Here is a 16,318-nt window from a genome sequence, read left to right as displayed (position 1 = left end):
GTGGGATGCTGGAGCAGAGAGGTGGGAGCAGAGCCTGAGGGTGTGACCAGGGTCAGAGTTGGTCCATGCCAGGAGGCTGAGCAAGGGTAAAACTCTGCGGTTTTGGGCTACCTTCAAGAGCAGGCACTAGGGCAGAGGGCCTGGCTTGCTTCCAGCTTCCTCTGACTCTGTGTTTTCAACTTCTCCCTCCATCCTTCTCCCCCCACACCAGCCAGACTTTGGGTTTTTCTCCCGAACTGGGATCATGTTTCCCCTTGGCCTCCAGAGTTATTTCAAGCAGATTATGAAGAGTACGATATAAATACATACTTCAGCTGCCATAAAACACAGAGTGGGGGGTTGTCCTATTGCACTGGTTGAGATGAAAGAAGCGTTTGGCCCTAAAACAACCCAGAAATGTGCTTTTCTCCATTGGAAACGTGTCTGAGCTTTGGGGTGGTTAAACTGAAGGGCAGCTTCCAGAAGTTGTGAGCAGCAGTCAAGGAAACATTGGAAATGATATTTGTGAGAGAGGGTTTTGCCGCACTTTGGGTTATTTAGCGAAACTGTGCAGCGCCCAGGCTGCCGGCGGTGGTTGTGCCGCCTTCGCGCAGCCGCGTGTTGCTTAATGGGCTGGTGCCAGTACTACAGAAATGGTATGTAATGTAATTTTAAACTGCCTCTGCTCCGCTGGATCACTTAATGGCCACTGCAGCTCCTGTTTGTGACAACCATCGCTTGTTGAGTCTGCAAGAAGGAAGGCACCCAGGGTGGAAGACATGGGGTGATTTTGGTGTATCAGACACAAGCCACGTGAAAATGCTTTTTTTGGGGGGGGGGTGTGCATATTAGGTGTGGACAAGTGGCAGCTCCACCACCACTGCCAGACCTGGTTTGGGGCTGCAATAACAATAACCACTGAAGGATATTGCTGCTGAACCGCATATGAAACGATGCATTTTTATTAACCCCTGGGATGGCTGTGTTCTGGCGCTCCTCTCACCGTGGGTCTGCCCCCCGTTCCCGGCAGCCATGCCTGCCCCAGCTCTGAAAACGGGGCTCCCATCCGCAGTCTCCGGGGACAACCGGGCTGTGCGCGGCGGCAGCGGCCGGGGGCGGCAGCTCCCCACGGTTCGGTGCACTCGCGGAACCTTGAGAGCGATTGCTGCGGCCCGGCGGCAAAATGCGACTCTGGTGGGACTCGAACCCACAACCTTTGAATGACTCCCGTCAGCCACGCTAGAAGTCCAATGCGCTATCCATTGCGCCACAGAGCCTTCGTTCTGCCGCGCCCCCCTCACCGCCTCTTCCCGCCGCGCCGCCGCGCGCCCCGCCCCGCCGATTCCCGGGACCGCACCCGCCGCCGCGGGGCCGGGCCGGTGCCGCCGGGCGGGACTACAACTCCCGGCGGGCCGCGCTGCGCGCCCCGCCCCGTGCCGCAGCGGCGGGCGGGCCCCGCTCCCGGCCCTGCTCCCGGTGCAGGTGGCCGGGCCGCAGCGGACGCCCCGGAGCCTGGTAAGAGCGCGGCACCGTTCTCCCCTCCGTGACTGCCCGGCACCGCTCTGCTTCGCTGCGGCGGCCACGCTGCCTCCCCGCGGACGGTCGGGCGGGGCCGCCGCGGCCCACGGTCTGTTCATGAGGCGCCGCGGCCCTGCGGGCGGTACCCGGGTGTCTCAGCCCCCCGGTCCCATCATGAGGCACCGCGGGCGGTACGGGGGCCCCTCATTCCCCCGGTCTCATCATGAGGCACCGCGGAGCTCTGGGCTGCGGAGCTCCCCCCGCAGATACCGGCCTTCCCCGGGCTGTTCCCGGGCCTGGCCGGAGGAGGGTCCCGGCTGCAGCCCCGCTGTGAGGCTCTAAGGGGCCTCCTGGTCGTTCTGCTCCCTCACATGGGGCTGGTCCCCCGGTTTCGGCCTCCCCGCCCTTCCCCGCGGCCGGCAGGATCATCCCCATCGCCCTGCTCAGGGCCAAGGGGGTGACAGGTGGCTCCCCAGCTGAGGAGAGACCTCCGGGGATCTCCCAGCCCCCGGAGCATCACCGTTAGTTCTGGGGCTTCTCGGGGAGCCCGGTCACCTGCCCGTCACCCCCTGGGCTCTCCGGTCCCTGTGCCCGTGGGTGATGGATCCCTGCGGTTTGCCTTTGTGCCCGCTGGCTGTGGAGCTACAGGCAGGTCTTAATTTTCTCTGTGCTGATGCAGCCAGACAAGACCTGAATCCTTAACGGCAGGGCCGAAGGTCTCTGCCTTAACGCACCGGTTATCTCTCGGTAATCTCGCACTGGTTATCTCTGGGTGGGAGGCACCGGGCACGCCGGCATGAGGCAGAGATGTGAGCAGAGGATAACAGGAGCCTGTCTGGGCCCATCTCACCTTCAAGTGGGAGATTAAGCACCTTGCTGCCCACACAGAGTGTGGATTCCCTCACCGCTGGTTCTCCATGTCTGTCTGTTTGGTGTGAGCGTGTAACGAAGGGTCCAGGTCTTGGCTGTAGTAGTTTGGTGGTGATCTGAGACTTTAACTGTGGAGAGAGGCTCCCAGGCAAAATGCAGTGGGTCCTGCCCTGCCAAAATGCCAAGGGACTGTGTTGTGGGATCTCAGGCCTGGGAGGTGTTTGGTGGGGAGAGCTCAGAGGCTGCTGCCATGATTTTGGGTCTCTGGGCAGGTGCTGCAGATGGGGGATGTCCCCAGGTCCCCACCTGCGAGCAGCATCCAGCTCTCTGGGGCATCCCTGCCTGCTGCTCGGAGGTGAGACAGCCTTTGTGATATGCCAGAGCACAGTGACCCTGTGGCCCCGCCTCAGCTGCCATCCTGCTGGCATCTCATACCAAATCTGCAAGGAGAAAGACACAAGCGTGGCTCCTGGCCATGCCGGCTGTGGCAGAGCCCAGCCAGGGCTGCCAGCTTCAGAGCAGTGAATCTGCCTTCAAGAGGGAAAGGGAAATGATGTGAATGTTTCCTTCCTCTTCGGCCTGCATCCATGCCAGGAAGGACCGGTTTTATCTAGGAGCCCTCGAGTTGCAGGGTCACATCGGTGTCACTTTCCTCTGCCTGATGCTGCCACCTGAAAAGAGCCTTTGCTAGATTGTCATCCCTTGTGAGTCTCAAAGCCACATCTAGGGTGTGTTTGGAACAGGGACAGAGGTGCTGGCTTGGGTGGTGAGTGCCAGAGACTGAGTTGCCATCCACAGGGTTTGGGTTGGGGGGTCTGGTGCTGCTGGCAGCAGTGACAGCCCTTGTTCTGCCCTCTCCAGCCTGGCCAGGGCCACCTGGTCAGGGCCTCATCCCTGAGCTGCTCTGACAGCGTCTGCAGCAGAGCCAGGCCAGGAACCTGCCCGCCAACACAAGGGTTTGCAAACACGAGCAGAGCTCAAAGGACTGAGTTTCCTGTCCCTGTTCCTGTCTGAGCTGTGTTGGGGACTGTGTGGAGCTGTGCTGTCCCCACTCACTGTGCTGGCTGTCCCAGAGCCAGGCATGCAGGAGAGCTGGTGCTGGAGGACAGGGAGACCTGGGAACAGAGGGATCCTTGAGGTCGGGAGGAATCTGAAGCTGGGCTTTGTTAGACTGGAGGTGAGGGGCTGAGCCAGCACTGCCTGGCATTGCTCTGGTGCCTGCCAAACATCTGTACGAGGTCTGCTGCTGTGACTCTGCTCCCATATCCATGAAATGACTTCATCCTGCATCACGCTGCTGGGATGTGGCTGTGCCCATGGCTGGTGTGCAGGATGTGGCTCCCCAGGTGGGAATGGCCTTACTCTCTGCTGGCACCAAGCAGTGCAGTGCTGGTGGCTTAATTTGAGGCCATCTTCAAGGTCTGGTAAAATTACATCTGTGGGAGCTCTGGGCTGCTGGGTTAAGTCCTCGCTGCCAGGAGGAGCCGTAACTCAGGGACCTCATCCAGGAAACTGAGGGCTGTTAACGCATCTCCTGCCCATGGGTTCATTATCACTAAGTCCAGTGTGCTTGGGTTGACGGCCGTGGTTTCTCTCTCTCTGTGCAGGCCACGATGTTGCGTCTTGCTGCTTTTGCAGCGCTGCTGCTGTTCTTCAGGGTCAGTCTGGAGCTGTCCTGGGCCCAGGCCATCCCTGGTCTCTTCATCTTCTACCTGGGATCCGGTGGATGGGACTTCTTCCTCATAGCCATCAAGACAATACGAAGGGATGTCACGTAAGTGTTCTGACCAGAATGTTCTGACCATCCACCCTCCCCTGGCCTAGTGCTCTGCCCTGGGGTGCGTGTGAGCGCAGCCCCAGCTCCTTGCACAGCCCTGGGTTTCTGCTGGCACCCGGCCTGGCTGGAAGGAGATCTTCCTCTGCCGTGCCCAGGCGGCTCCAAACTCCTGGGCAAAGTTTTCACAGGAGAGATAGATTTCAGCTGAGCTCAGAAGTTTAGTGCCTGTCCTTGTACTTCACCCTGTCCCTAAAGCTGCTGGCATGGCACCAGGTGCCTGTGCAGGGCCGGTTCTGGTCTGATACCAGATTGTGCCAAATCCTGGCAAGGATTTGTGGGGAGGGAGTGGTGGCACCTCTTGGAGAGCACCTGAGGCACAAAGATGCCCCTTTGGGAACATACCTGTCTGCAGCCTTCCAAAACACATCTCTCCTCGGCTTCCCTCAGTTCTTGGCTATAAGTATCTTTGCAGATATGCTCTATGTCCATGCTGCTCAGGGGAGCACCCAGAGCTGCTACTAACCTAGAGCAGGGCTTGGAGCAGTGCTGGGCTACTGCAGCTCCAAGCAAGGTCCTTGTACTGTGCTGGCTTTGCTAGAGGAGTTGGTTTTGTAGGGATCACTGAGCGGCTTCCCTCTTGCTCCCCTTCCTTTGGCAGCACGGGGCTGGTCCTCTTGCGGGTGAAGTGGCAGGTGTGGAGACACGTGAAGGAGAAGAACACAATTGCCAAGATCTTCCAGAAGACCGCGAGCAAGTATGCAGAGAAGACAGCACTGATCTTCCAAGGCACAGATGAGAGCTGGACCTTCCGGCAGCTGGATGAGTACTCCAACCAGGTGGCCAATTTCTTCTACAGCCAAGGCTTCCGCTCTGGTGACGTCGTGGCTCTTTTTATGGAGTCCCGCAATCAGTATGTGGGGCTGTGGCTCGGCTTGGCCAAGATTGGGGTGGAGACCGCCCTCGTGAACTCCCACCTGCGCATGGAGGCCTTGCTGCACTGCATCACCATCTCCAACTCCAAGGCTGTCATTTTTGGGGTGGAGATGATGGAAGGTGAGGGGCAGATAGATGCATCAAGGGTGCTTTGGGCTGGAGTGGGGTGCATCTAGTTTATGGATTTAATGTTCCTTTCCTGCCCACCACAGAGCAGGGACCTGGAAGAGAGTGGACAGTTGAATTATCCAGGAATTGGATTTGTTGTTTTTTTTGTTTGTTGTGTTCTTGTTGGCCCTTTGGACACCAGTCAGGATCTGGGATTCAGTGCTCTCTGCCTCCCAGGCAGGCCAGCCTGGGTGTGAGGGTCCTTCCTTGTGCCTCTCAGATCCATCCCCTGCATGGAGCCCTGGGCTGCGCCTGCCCCGCTGCACAGGACGAGCTTCCCTTGCTCTCCATGGCTGTTATCCACATACCTGCAGCGCCTCAGCTCCTGCTCCTTGTGTTTCAGTCACGCCTCTGAGGTTGATGGTGTCAACAAACCTCTTGGCACTAAAGAAGTTTTTGCTGGGGAGAGGCAGAGAACAGGATCTTCTAGTCCCTGAGGAGGCCTGGGCTGTGGCCTCAGCATCTGTTAATTGTGGGAATGACATCCACCTGGGATGGTTGTCAGCCCTTTGGGGACTCTGCCGAGCACAGCGAGGGTCCTGCTACCTGGGGCAGTGTCTCCCTGAGATTGCCTGGGAGCGCAGGGGGTCTCTGTGCTGTAACCACCCTGCGGTCTTTTTCCATCTCCCCTCTTTACTTTCTCAGCCATGCAGGAAGTGCAGCCCTCCCTGGAGAAATCCGTCCATCTCTTCTGGTCCGGACAAGGAAGCCCTGAGTCTGCTCTTCATGGTGCAAAACACCTGGACCCTCTCCTGCAGGCGGCCCAGCGGCACCAGCCAACCCCCCCTGATAAGGGCTTTCTTGGTATGTGGTCAACTCTTGGGGGCCAAACTTGCAGTGGTGTTTCTACAGATCAGCCAGTTGCAACACTGGCAAGAACATCTGCTCAGGATGCCAATGGCAGATGTCTGCAGCAGGGCCTGGGGTGTTAGGGATGTGTATTACTCCAGTGTCTGAAGCCCAGCCCTGTGTGGAGCAGTATCTTGTCGTGCTCTCCATGTGTCCAACAGATCTGATCTGCCCAGGGTGAACCCAGCATAACAAAATTTTGGCTCAACTGGCATGAGCAAGGTCTATAAAATTGACTTTTCCCCCCTTTCCTAGTTCAGCCAGCTCCTAGATAGGGTATGTGACCTTGACTTCTCATTGCTCTCCAGATAAACTCTTCTACATCTACACGTCTGGCACGACAGGGCTGCCCAAGGCTGCCATTGTGGTGAACTGCCGGTAAGGCCGTGGGCAGGGGCTCGGGGACGGACGGGGCTGAGCTCTGCCCTGTCCTAGCAAAGCCCCTCTGGCCCCATTGCTGACATGTCCCTTCACCCTCCTGTCCCAGGTACTTCCGCATGGCCAGCTTAGTTTTTTATGGTTTTCGCATGAGGCCTGATGATGTGATGTACGACTGCCTCCCGCTCTACCACGCTGCAGGTACCGTGAGCCGTAGGGAGCCCTGTGTGCTGGAACCGTCTCTTCCCCTCAGCCAAGCCCAGGGCTCAGGCTGGAGGCTGGTGCAGCAGCAGTCCCTGTGTCAGGAGTAGCTGGCTGCTGCTGGCAGCGTCTGACTGAAGCTTTTTGCTTTTTCCCTGGGAGCCAAGAATTGATCTGGCTGACCTTTGAAGTGGGAAGGGTGTGTGGGAGGGTGTTTTTTCCAGCTTTTAGCCTGGCTTTGGAATAGCTGCACCTTGTTGCTGCTCCCCATGGAAACGCAGGGTGAAGGGGAAGGGGTACCCACCTGGCTGGTTGAGGCATACTGGGATGTCTAAGTGCAAAGTGCTGCCCCAGATCTCACTGCCTCACGTCTCCTCCCCGGTGCCTGTGGTCCTGGGGGTCTGGCTACGTGAACACCCATCTCCTGTGGGCCAGCGTGTGGCCTCCACCTTGCCCTGCCAGGCCTCTACCCAAGCGAGCTGGGCTGGAGGTGTCTGGGGACTGAGGGCTTCCCTGACTGCCTCTCCACAGGGAACATCGTGGGGATCGGGCAGTGCCTGCTGCAGGGCATGACGGTTGTCATCCGCAAGAAGTTCTCGGCCTCACACTTTTGGGAGGACTGCGTGAAATACAACTGCACGGTGAGGCCTTGGGGCAAGGGGCCAGTTGGGACAGGGCAGCGGGGCCTGGGGATCTGTGCCATGCTGGGGAGAGCGGAGGCCTAGACTCGTTCTGCCTGTCCATCCTAAACCACCTTCCAAGGTGGTGGGGCTGTGTCCCTCCCACCTGGGGTGGCAATTCCACATGTCCAAACCCTTCCCGTGCTCCAGCATTAGCCAGGAGGCCTCTGATATGTTTCACAGACTGGAGCAGTGGATTAACCAGGGTGGGACAGGACCTGGACGAGCTAGCAGGACTCCTGCGTTTTACTGCAGCCTCCTTAGGGGACTTGGGGCGTCTTGTGCCATTTCTACCTGCCCTAAAGAAACCCCAAACACCGCAGAGCCTGGCAGAGGGGTCCTAGTGAGTCCTTCCTCTCTGTCCCTCTCAGATTGTGCAGTACATCGGGGAGATCTGCCGCTACCTGCTGAACCAGCCATACCAGGAGGTGGAGTGGCAGCACCGGGTGCGCATGGCACTGGGCAACGGGCTGCGTGCCTCCATCTGGCGGGAGTTCATGGCCCGTTTCGGCATTGCCCAGGTGGCTGAGTTCTACGGGGCCACGGAATGCAACTGCAGCCTGGGAAACTTTGATAACAACGTAAGGCTCCACCACCTTCCCTATGTCCCCAGAGGGTGCCGCTGGCCTGGGCAGGGCTGGAAACACAGCCAGGCTGTTTGCTCCTGGTTCCTTGCTCCAAGAGGCTTGGCGTGGGTTGCCATATGCCTAGAGGGGTTTTGGCTGTTGTCGTGCGGTGCCAGCTCTCTGGTATCCTGGATGTCTGTGGGCAGTGGGCTCAGGGCAGGAGGGATGTTCCTGCTACCTGCAGCTCTGAGCTCTTTCTGTTCTAGGTGGGGTCGTGTGGCTTCAACAGCAGGATCCTGCCAAATGTGTACCCCATCGGTTTGGTGAGGGTGGATGAAGACACCATGGAGCTGATCCGGGGGCCGGATGGTGTCTGTATCCGCTGCAAACCAGGTTAGAGCAGCCACAGGGATAAGTCTCCTCAACATTTTGCGAGTCTTTCCCAATAGTTCAAGATAATTTACCTAGGTTTGACTCTGCTCAGTTAAACCCCACCAAGCCCATTAGACACACTTTCTCCCTGGATGCAGGTGGTTGCTTCTCCCCTTCATCCCATCTCTTCTTCCTGCAGGGGAGCCGGGGCAGCTGGTGGGCCGCATTGTCAAGAGCAACCCCTTGCAGCATTTTGATGGCTACCTGAATCAGTCAGCCACCAACAAGAAAATCGCCAGGGACGTGTTTAAAAAAGGGGACGCTGCTTATCTCACAGGTGAGGCAAGCAGGGTCCTTCCAACCACTCAGAGCAGAGGAGAAGAGTACTTGGGTGGGCATGGGGGCTGTCCCAGGCTAGCGACGGTGTCCTGAGATGCTCCACAGTTGCTCCTGGTCCCTCTGGCACCTCATTTTTTGCCTTTTTCTCACTTTCCTGTAGGGGATGTCCTGGTGATGGACAAATATGGCTACATGTACTTCCGGGACCGCACTGGGGACACATTCCGCTGGAAGGGGGAGAACGTTTCCACCACAGAGGTGGAGGGGACCCTGAGCCGCATCCTCCACCTGATGGACGTGGTGGTTTATGGGGTGGAGGTCCCGGGTAGGTGAGCGGGAAGAGGATGCTCAGGGGAGTTGGGCCATCGGGGAGGCAGGTGGGCATCCAGTACTTGAATGTGAGCGTGTCCTGCATGTCCAGATCAACACGTCCTTTTGCAAGAGGCTGGACCAAGGCTTCCCATGGGCAAGCTGGGAAGAGGCCACTGGGCATCTACTTAGCGGGAACCAGGGGGTTCCCTCCCTTTCCCAAGTTCTGTTCTGAATCTGTCTCATTTGGGAGGACCCTGTGTCCTTGCTGAACAGGCTGCAAGTGCCTTCTCTGGGAGGAGGTGACCATGACCGCAGGGTGTCGCTGGTAGCCTTAGCCACAGGGTGGTGACACAGCTGGTGACATGGCCTGACATGCCACCGCTTTGGTACAGAGCAGGGTCTGTGCAAGAGGACTTGCTGGTGCTGGGCAGAGGGAGATGATACTAGAGGGACAGCATGTCTGAGTGCTTTCCCTTCTCTGCCCCTTAGGGATTGAAGGGAAGGCAGGAATGGCAGCCATCGCTGACCCAGAGAACTCCTGTAACCTAGAAGTCTTTGCCAGTGAGCTGAAAAAGGCCCTGCCGCTCTATGCACGACCTGTCTTCCTGCGGTTCCTGCATGAAGTCTCCAAGACAAGTAAGTAACTGCACACACACTCAAAATGGACACAGAGCTGGGGGGTGAAACCTGGTTTGGAGACCAATCTGTGGTAGGGTTGAGATGGACCCTTCTGCCCCAGAGAGCCCCTCTGCCCCATAGAGTCCCCTCTGAGTTCCTCTGGTGGTTTGGAGGTGTGGGCGCAGACGGCTGGGTCTGGGGCAGCACAGGGACGGTGGGGATGGGAGCATGTGCAGCCGGTGACCCCTCATTCCTTCTTCTCTCCCCACTCCAGGCACTTACAAGTTCCAGAAGGTGGAGCTGCGGAAACAGGGCTTCAACCCTGCACAGGTGAAGGACAGGTTGTACTTCCTGGACTCCAGGCAAGGCTGCTACCTGCCGCTGGACCAGGCAGCATTCGATAGGATCCAGTCGGGACAGCAGAAGCTGTAACCGGTGGGGCTCAAGCAAGGCACATCCTCAGATCCTGCTGGGGAGAAGGGGGCAAGGCAGGCGCTGGGGAAGAAAAGGTTCAAGGAGCGATATAAAGGCACACTAGAGATTTTATTTGACGAGTTTTACAGATAATGGTTTGGGGGGAACTCAGGGGGAACCAAGGGGAGTGGGATGGTTACATACCAAAGCATAAACTCATTATGGCTTTATTTTCTACTTGGTACAGTGGTGGTGTTCCTGTGCCATGGGAGGGGCAGGGCCCTGGCCAGTTGAGGAGGGGTGGGTGCACTTTGCTTTTGCTGTCTTTCTCTCCCCTTTCCTGCCTGCAGCAAGCCTTCCTTGTGGAGGCCATGAAGGGACCAGTGCTGGGCTCTTTGCCCACTCCTCACCCAAGCAGCCATCTCCTCCTTGGCATGGGAACCACACTGGCAGAGGGAAGCTGAGTGCCAGTTGCACCCCCTGCCCTGTGCGTGGCTCCACTGATGTGGTTCTGCTGTGAATCGGGAGAGCAGGGTGATACCATGCTCAGGAGGAGGACAGGGATGTGTTTCTGCCATGCCTTGCTCTCTCCTGGGGGTGACATTTCTATTTTTCACAATCACACGCACATTATGTTATGTTATATTATATATATATATATATATATATTATACAGGCTGACATTTTTTTTCCCAACCTTAATTTATTGTCTGTATGTTTGAATGTGTCCTGGGTTTGTGCAGTAGGTAGAGGGACAGCCCAGACCTGTCCTCTCTTGGAGAGCCCTTTTCTCTCGCAGGGAGACGGGAGGCTCATCTAGGACTGATTCTTCACTTCCAGCGTGGGTGCAGCCGTGTATGTCCTTGTGGCCTTGCTCCATGGTGAAGGACATGAGCAAACCCCGCTATCTTGTGGACACTTCTCTGGGTCTCTTCCATCTTTTGTGGATGCAGCTTTGTTTCGTGCACCTTCATCCTTGCAGAAAGCAGGTGGGAGAGTGGGAATGAAGGGCCTGCTTTGCCTTTGCTTGGATGTACTCAGCACCACGGAGCAGCTCTCAGGGCTTTCCTGCTGCGATGTCTGTGCCCTGAATGTGGGAGGCAACTTGCTTAGGGGAGAGAAAGTCCTCCACATACTCTGCATCCCTTCCCACAAGAGCCCTCCCTGTCTCCACCACAGGAGATAGGCCCCGAACTGAAATGTTCATGTTAAACACCTGACTTGCGCTATGTGAATTCCTCACGTTGTGTCTGATGTGAAACAGCCTTAGCAGTGATGTCTGATTCCAGCCCTCAGAGACCATGCAGAAATGTCTGTTCCAGAGAGGACTCTGGATTGGGGTTTCTTCTTCTTTTTTTATGATTTATTTTTATGCTTTTAGCAGGGTTACTCTGTCTTTTGTGAGGGCAGAGTGTGTCCGCTCTTCTAGCTGTGCTTCCACACCAACGTACCTGCCTGCCCCAGTCTGTCCTGTCCTCACGATTAAATGCGAGTATGGGCTACGCTGGAGTTTCCTACCTCTTCCTTGTGCAGTCTTGCTGTCTGTGGGGGGAGGTGGGGAACTTTGCCTGTTTGGGAACTGGGAACTGCTGCTCCAGAGCATGACCTACCTGTCTGGACTTGAGCTCGTCTCGGAGCAGAGGGAAGCAAGCTGCTTGCTGCTGGGTTTGATACCTGAGTGAAAACAACCTATTGATGAGATTCTCTCCAGACCCCTCCACTGACTCCCTGCTCCCCTTTTCTCCTGGTCCTGTCCTCAGCATTGCCATCCCAGTTGGTCCTAGCCCAGTTCCCCCAGTTTACCCTGGCACATCTGGCTCCTCTGCCCTTCTCTTCTTCACTCTTTCCTCTTCTTGCTGCTTCCCTCCATTTTTTGCCCACACTTAACCTTCCAGCTCATTTCTGCCCTTGTAGACAAGATTTTTGTTGTACGCATTCCCCCTTCCTTTGCTGCCAGAACCATCTTTCAGACCCTCTGCATCCCAGCCTGGGGACAGCAGAAACTGACTCCTTCATGAAATGTGGGTACCAGGGAGAAATGTCTTATGTGAGCCTGGGTGAAGTGGGTTGCCTGGTGAGACACACCATGGGAAAATGCTGCAAATTTGCATCCATTATACACCAGATGCACCTTTGGGCGTGCTTTGGAGATGCTCTCCAGCATCTCGAACTAAAATTAAAGCTTTTAGCTTATTCAGTCCCCTGGGCATAGTGACTCTGGGCACAGCCTGGCTCGGAGCTGCATCTGGCTTTCAAAGGACGTGGCTTTTCCAGTGATGGGGTCATATTTAGGGGCCTGAGGGCGTCCCCTGGCCTTGGGGGGGTTGGTGCAGGGTGTGCAGCGATGACTTCTGCCTCTGCAGATGCTCCAGTCCCACTTTTGAATGCTGTTCCTCTTGCAGCCACCGGTGGAGGGCGGCCTGGGCTTGACAAATGTGTCACCTCGGGGGAGACCTCTCTAGGGGCTCCCCGGGGGGTGCAGAGCCCTTGGGAAGCATGGAGGGGGCACAGGGCGCTGGGTGTAGGGGTTTACCCACACAGGAGACAGGTCAGACCCTGTCTGAGGTGGAGAGGAAGGTCTGAGTACAGGTGATGGTGCTGGGAGTGAGGCCAGCGGCAATCCCAGGTGCTGCTGTTCTCCTCCGCTCGGGCTACTGACCGGAGCCTGTGCCTGGGGGAGACTTGGTAAGGCTAAAAAAGCCAAACAAATTCTGTGTTTGGGGCGCTGCATGTTAAGTGCAGATGCAAATTGCATTGGAAGCTTATGGAGGTACAGCAGTTGTTTGCAAGTAAGCCCATCCAGGTGCAGACAGGCTTGGACTGTTGGGTTTTGGAGATGGATGGGGACGATACACGTAGCTGAGGCCCGTGCAAGGAGCAGGATTTAGCCCTTGCTGATGCAGCCAAGGGACTAGGACCTGGCTAGAGCACAGTGGGGAGCTCACTCTGAGCCCTGTGTTCCTGCCTGGCTGTGAGGGGGAGGAAGGTGGTTGTTGCGGGTTGCAGGCAAGAGGAGCAGGATTGGGGCCACCACCAGGTGAGAGTTCTGGGAATACAGGGGCTGCTGAATGACTGCGAGACAGCTCAGCAAGCCACAGCAGGGGCTCTGCACAGGACTACGATAGCGGGTGCGGCAGAGCTCAGTGGTGCTGATGGTGCGTGGCGCTGTGCCAGAGGGCCGGGACGTGCTCGTACTGCGTACGCACAGCTCTGTGCCGGCTTTTCCAGGGAGGGGGGAACCTCATTGAAGGTGTGTTTGTAGCTGTGAGTTACGCTGTAAGGAGCCACCCCACCTGGTGATGCTGATGACACTGCAGCGTTGGGAGGGTTAAAAGTCATGGCTCTGGTCCCCGCTGGAGATTTGGTGGCTGGGGACAAGTCACCGTTTGGGCTGTGTTTGTCCTTACTCAGGAGGGTCATGTCACACTTGGCAATGCTTCAAAACTCCCCGCAAAACCCAGCTACGCCAATTAGAGTCTTTCCACTGGCTTTGGGTTGAAATCTCAGGGCTTTTTTAATGTCCCTGGAAAGCTCTCAGCCCAGGGATACAAGTGCAAGTGTGGTACTGAGCCTGGGATCAGTGCTGGGACAAAAATCCTTCCAGCAGAGAAGTGTTTGGAAAGAAGCAGGCAGTGCTTCATCTTAATCTGATTTTTTTTAAATTTATTTGTGTGATTTTAAGGAAGAGGATAATTGAATCCTCCTTCTAGGATTAGAGGCACCTTGTGAGACTTATCTCTCTCCTTTGATCAATAAGCTAGTCTGGCTCAACAGCTGCATATAGATAGAAGTACTATATATAAAGTATGAGGTATTATTCTTTTTTAATTAAATACTTAAAAAGCTGTTTGCATGAGGTTAAGAAAACATTAAAATCCTTTCCTGGGTTATTATTAGCCTATTAATTTAAGCAAAGCCAAAGAGCTTTACAAATGAAATGTCCTTTTCACTATGGAGATGGCTGCTTCTCCCAGACCCTGCATCCTGGACAGCAACAATAATATTAAGCAAAACAATGCTGCAACTTGCTCTCTGATCCACATCTCTTTCCAGCTCTAGGTCCAGCTCAGTCAGTCCATGCTTGGTGTGCAAAATTAGAGTGTGTTTAACCTAAATGCAGGCGAGGGCTTTGTGAGCTGCTCAGGACCTTTCTGGGTGAAATTAATTTCTGCAGCTGATAAAGCCTGTGACAATCTTCAACACCGCGTCGCTGCAGCCTCCTCCTGCCACTCTTGGCGTGCTGGAGCCTTCCCAAACAATGACGGCCGCCCGCTACTCCGCACACTGGCGAGCTGGCTTTGCCTTTAAGCAGCAACAGGGAAATATTCTGGACTAAAGAAGGGCCTATCCTTTGCACTCTTTAGAAATGGAAATATGTGATTCCCCTGAGTGGTTCCAGTGTAACCAGGAGCAAGGCCAGGGATGGTTTCTCCCCCTCTGGTTTGAAGGGGGCTGTGTTGCAGGGGATTCCACAAAAAGGATGGTCTGTGGGGAACGCCTGTGTCTCGTCATTCTGCGTGCAGCAGAGAAGGGACGGCAGCTCATCTCCTTAAAGCAGAAAGGCTTCAGGAGGGAAGCAAATGTCTTTAGGGCTGTTTGTTGCTTGGTCCCTGAAGAGCAGAGGCTGGCCAGGCTGTGCAGCAGGGTGAGCCGTGGGGAGCTGGGGATGGGTCTGGCTCTGCTCTTTTTCATCGGCAAATCCCACTTTCTGAAATAACCTGGGCTTTGACCCTCTTTTCTCCTGGTTAATTAAAAATCCCACCCATACACACAAAAGATGCCAGGCCAGGCTCTGGGAGAGCTTCGGCCAGTTAGAGTCACACAGTACAGGTTGAAAACCCCAGGAATCAGAGGTGATAGCAACTGTACCCAAAACTGGGAAGTCCCTGTGCTCAGGAGGGGGATCATCGCCCACATGTCCCCAGATCCTTTGGCTAATGATCCCAGGCTTGTGAAGTGGGATACAACCCCTGCTATGCCCTGCACACCCCCAGCGCTGTGCCAACGGGGCTGAAGAACTGAGGGCAGCAAGAGCCTCTTCCCTCACCTCCGGCCGTCTGAATGGCCTCGGCCGCACGAAGAGGCTAACAGCAGCGGGCAGGCCACCTCCTCGGCTTGGAGTATCACTTTCAGCTATTCTGAAGGTTAAACGCCTGTTTAGAGCTCCCTATTGAAGGTAGAGCCGGGGGTGCGCATTGTTCGGACGCCCTCCCGCTTTGTCTGGCCGCTTTCAGGGATGCCCTGAATGGGAAGCGGCCCCCCCAGCCCAGCACCCCGGCAGAAGGGCTCCTGGGGGAGAGGCGCTTCCTCCCGCCCTAATGACATTCAGGCCTCCATCGGTTCAGCTCCCGCTTTCTTTCTGCTGCAGTTTAACCCGGGCACAGAGGCCGGGTTCCATCTTACTGATCTCTGCTTGACACCCAATTACCACATGAATGGGAGAGAAAGGCTGCAAAAGGCTTTAACTCCCACTGACCCTCCTTCCCCTCTGCCTGCTTCCCCCTCTCCCCATCCTACCCCCTCGCCTTTCTCCGGCGGAGGGAGTTCAAAACTGAGACGGGGAAATCAAACAAAGCCCCGAGTGAGGAAACCCATTGTCACCGCCTCCACGATGGCTCCCCTTTCGCCAGCTATTGTTCCCCTTGAAGTTTGACTTGCTGTGTGGAAGGATGCGAGCAGCTGTTTGCGCATTCCCCTGATGTTTTATTGAAAAATAATTGAATCGTCAGCTCGGGGCACCCTGATAAAATGTTTCCTCATAGCACAGGGCCCTGCTGTATTTATAAACTACATTTTCCTGTAAAACATTATGGTGACCTAAAGCATTTCCTGCAGAATCAACCCTCGGAGGAAGGATGGAGGCAGGGATGGAGGCATGTCCTGTGCTCAAGGGGAGAGAAAAAGCATGTGAACAGCAGGAGAAAAAAAAAGCCCAAGGCTGAGACAAAAGAAATTAAACCCTCTTTATTGCCAGGCTGGCTTTCCAACCTGTTCTTTTGTTTGGCGCGGTTGACTTTGCGGGAGGGGGCGGCGGGTGCAGCCGGAGCACCCTGGTCCGCTTGCTCTCACCCTGCAGAACCGGGGTGAGCCCCACACCTACGTCCCGGCCTGCCCAGCGCCGTCCCACACCTGGGACCACGCGAGGGATCTGCCGTGGAAAATTGGGCGTAAAAAGAGAAGTTTAAGTAAAGCGTAGGGACACCTCCCTGGGTTTGAACAAGAATGCATGTCACACTGAACTGAACATGCTCAAGGCAGGAGCCTCGTCTTTTTATTGTTTTGCTTTTAAGTACCTGTTTATCAAACGCGTCGATGTTTACAGCGCTTTGGAAATAACAATGTCA

At 56.0% G+C, this 16,318-nt stretch overlaps 1 protein-coding gene across 1 annotated transcript; it reads left to right on the top strand.

Moving 5' to 3' along the window:
• The first annotated feature begins 1,412 nt into the window (after positions 1 to 1,412).
• On the top strand, positions 1,413 to 11,491 carry SLC27A4 (solute carrier family 27 member 4). The gene is made up of 13 exons (XM_082067918.1): positions 1,413 to 1,494; positions 3,975 to 4,141; positions 4,803 to 5,197; positions 5,891 to 6,049; positions 6,403 to 6,472; positions 6,582 to 6,673; positions 7,205 to 7,314; positions 7,725 to 7,934; positions 8,186 to 8,312; positions 8,491 to 8,628; positions 8,791 to 8,955; positions 9,432 to 9,578; positions 9,835 to 11,491. Exons 2-13 carry the CDS (start codon positions 3,981 to 3,983, stop codon positions 9,990 to 9,992), a joined length of 1,932 nt encoding a protein of 643 aa, XP_081924044.1. The 5' UTR covers positions 1,413 to 1,494; positions 3,975 to 3,980; the 3' UTR covers positions 9,993 to 11,491.
• The last annotated feature ends 4,827 nt before the right edge of the window (positions 11,492 to 16,318 follow it).

The sequence above is a fragment of the Streptopelia decaocto genome (assembly GCF_964273445.1).
Source record: "Streptopelia decaocto genome assembly, chromosome: 17".
NCBI classification, from domain to species: domain Eukaryota; kingdom Metazoa; phylum Chordata; class Aves; order Columbiformes; family Columbidae; genus Streptopelia; species Streptopelia decaocto.
The sequence above is the reverse complement of the archived record's forward strand: the minus strand, read 5'-3'. Positions and strand labels throughout refer to the sequence as shown.

Excerpts from the sequence above, each read along its gene's own strand:
- SLC27A4 (XM_082067918.1), top strand. The coding sequence starts at position 3,981 with ATGTTGCGTCTTGCTGCTTTTGCAGCGCTGCTGCTGTTCTTCAGGGTC. Across the intron at positions 7,935-8,185 it reads TGGGAAACTTTGATAACAAC|GTGGGGTCGTGTGGCTTCAA; the intron begins GTAAGGCTCCAC and ends TTTCTGTTCTAG. Across the intron at positions 9,579-9,834 it reads GCATGAAGTCTCCAAGACAA|GCACTTACAAGTTCCAGAAG; the intron begins GTAAGTAACTGC and ends TCCCCACTCCAG.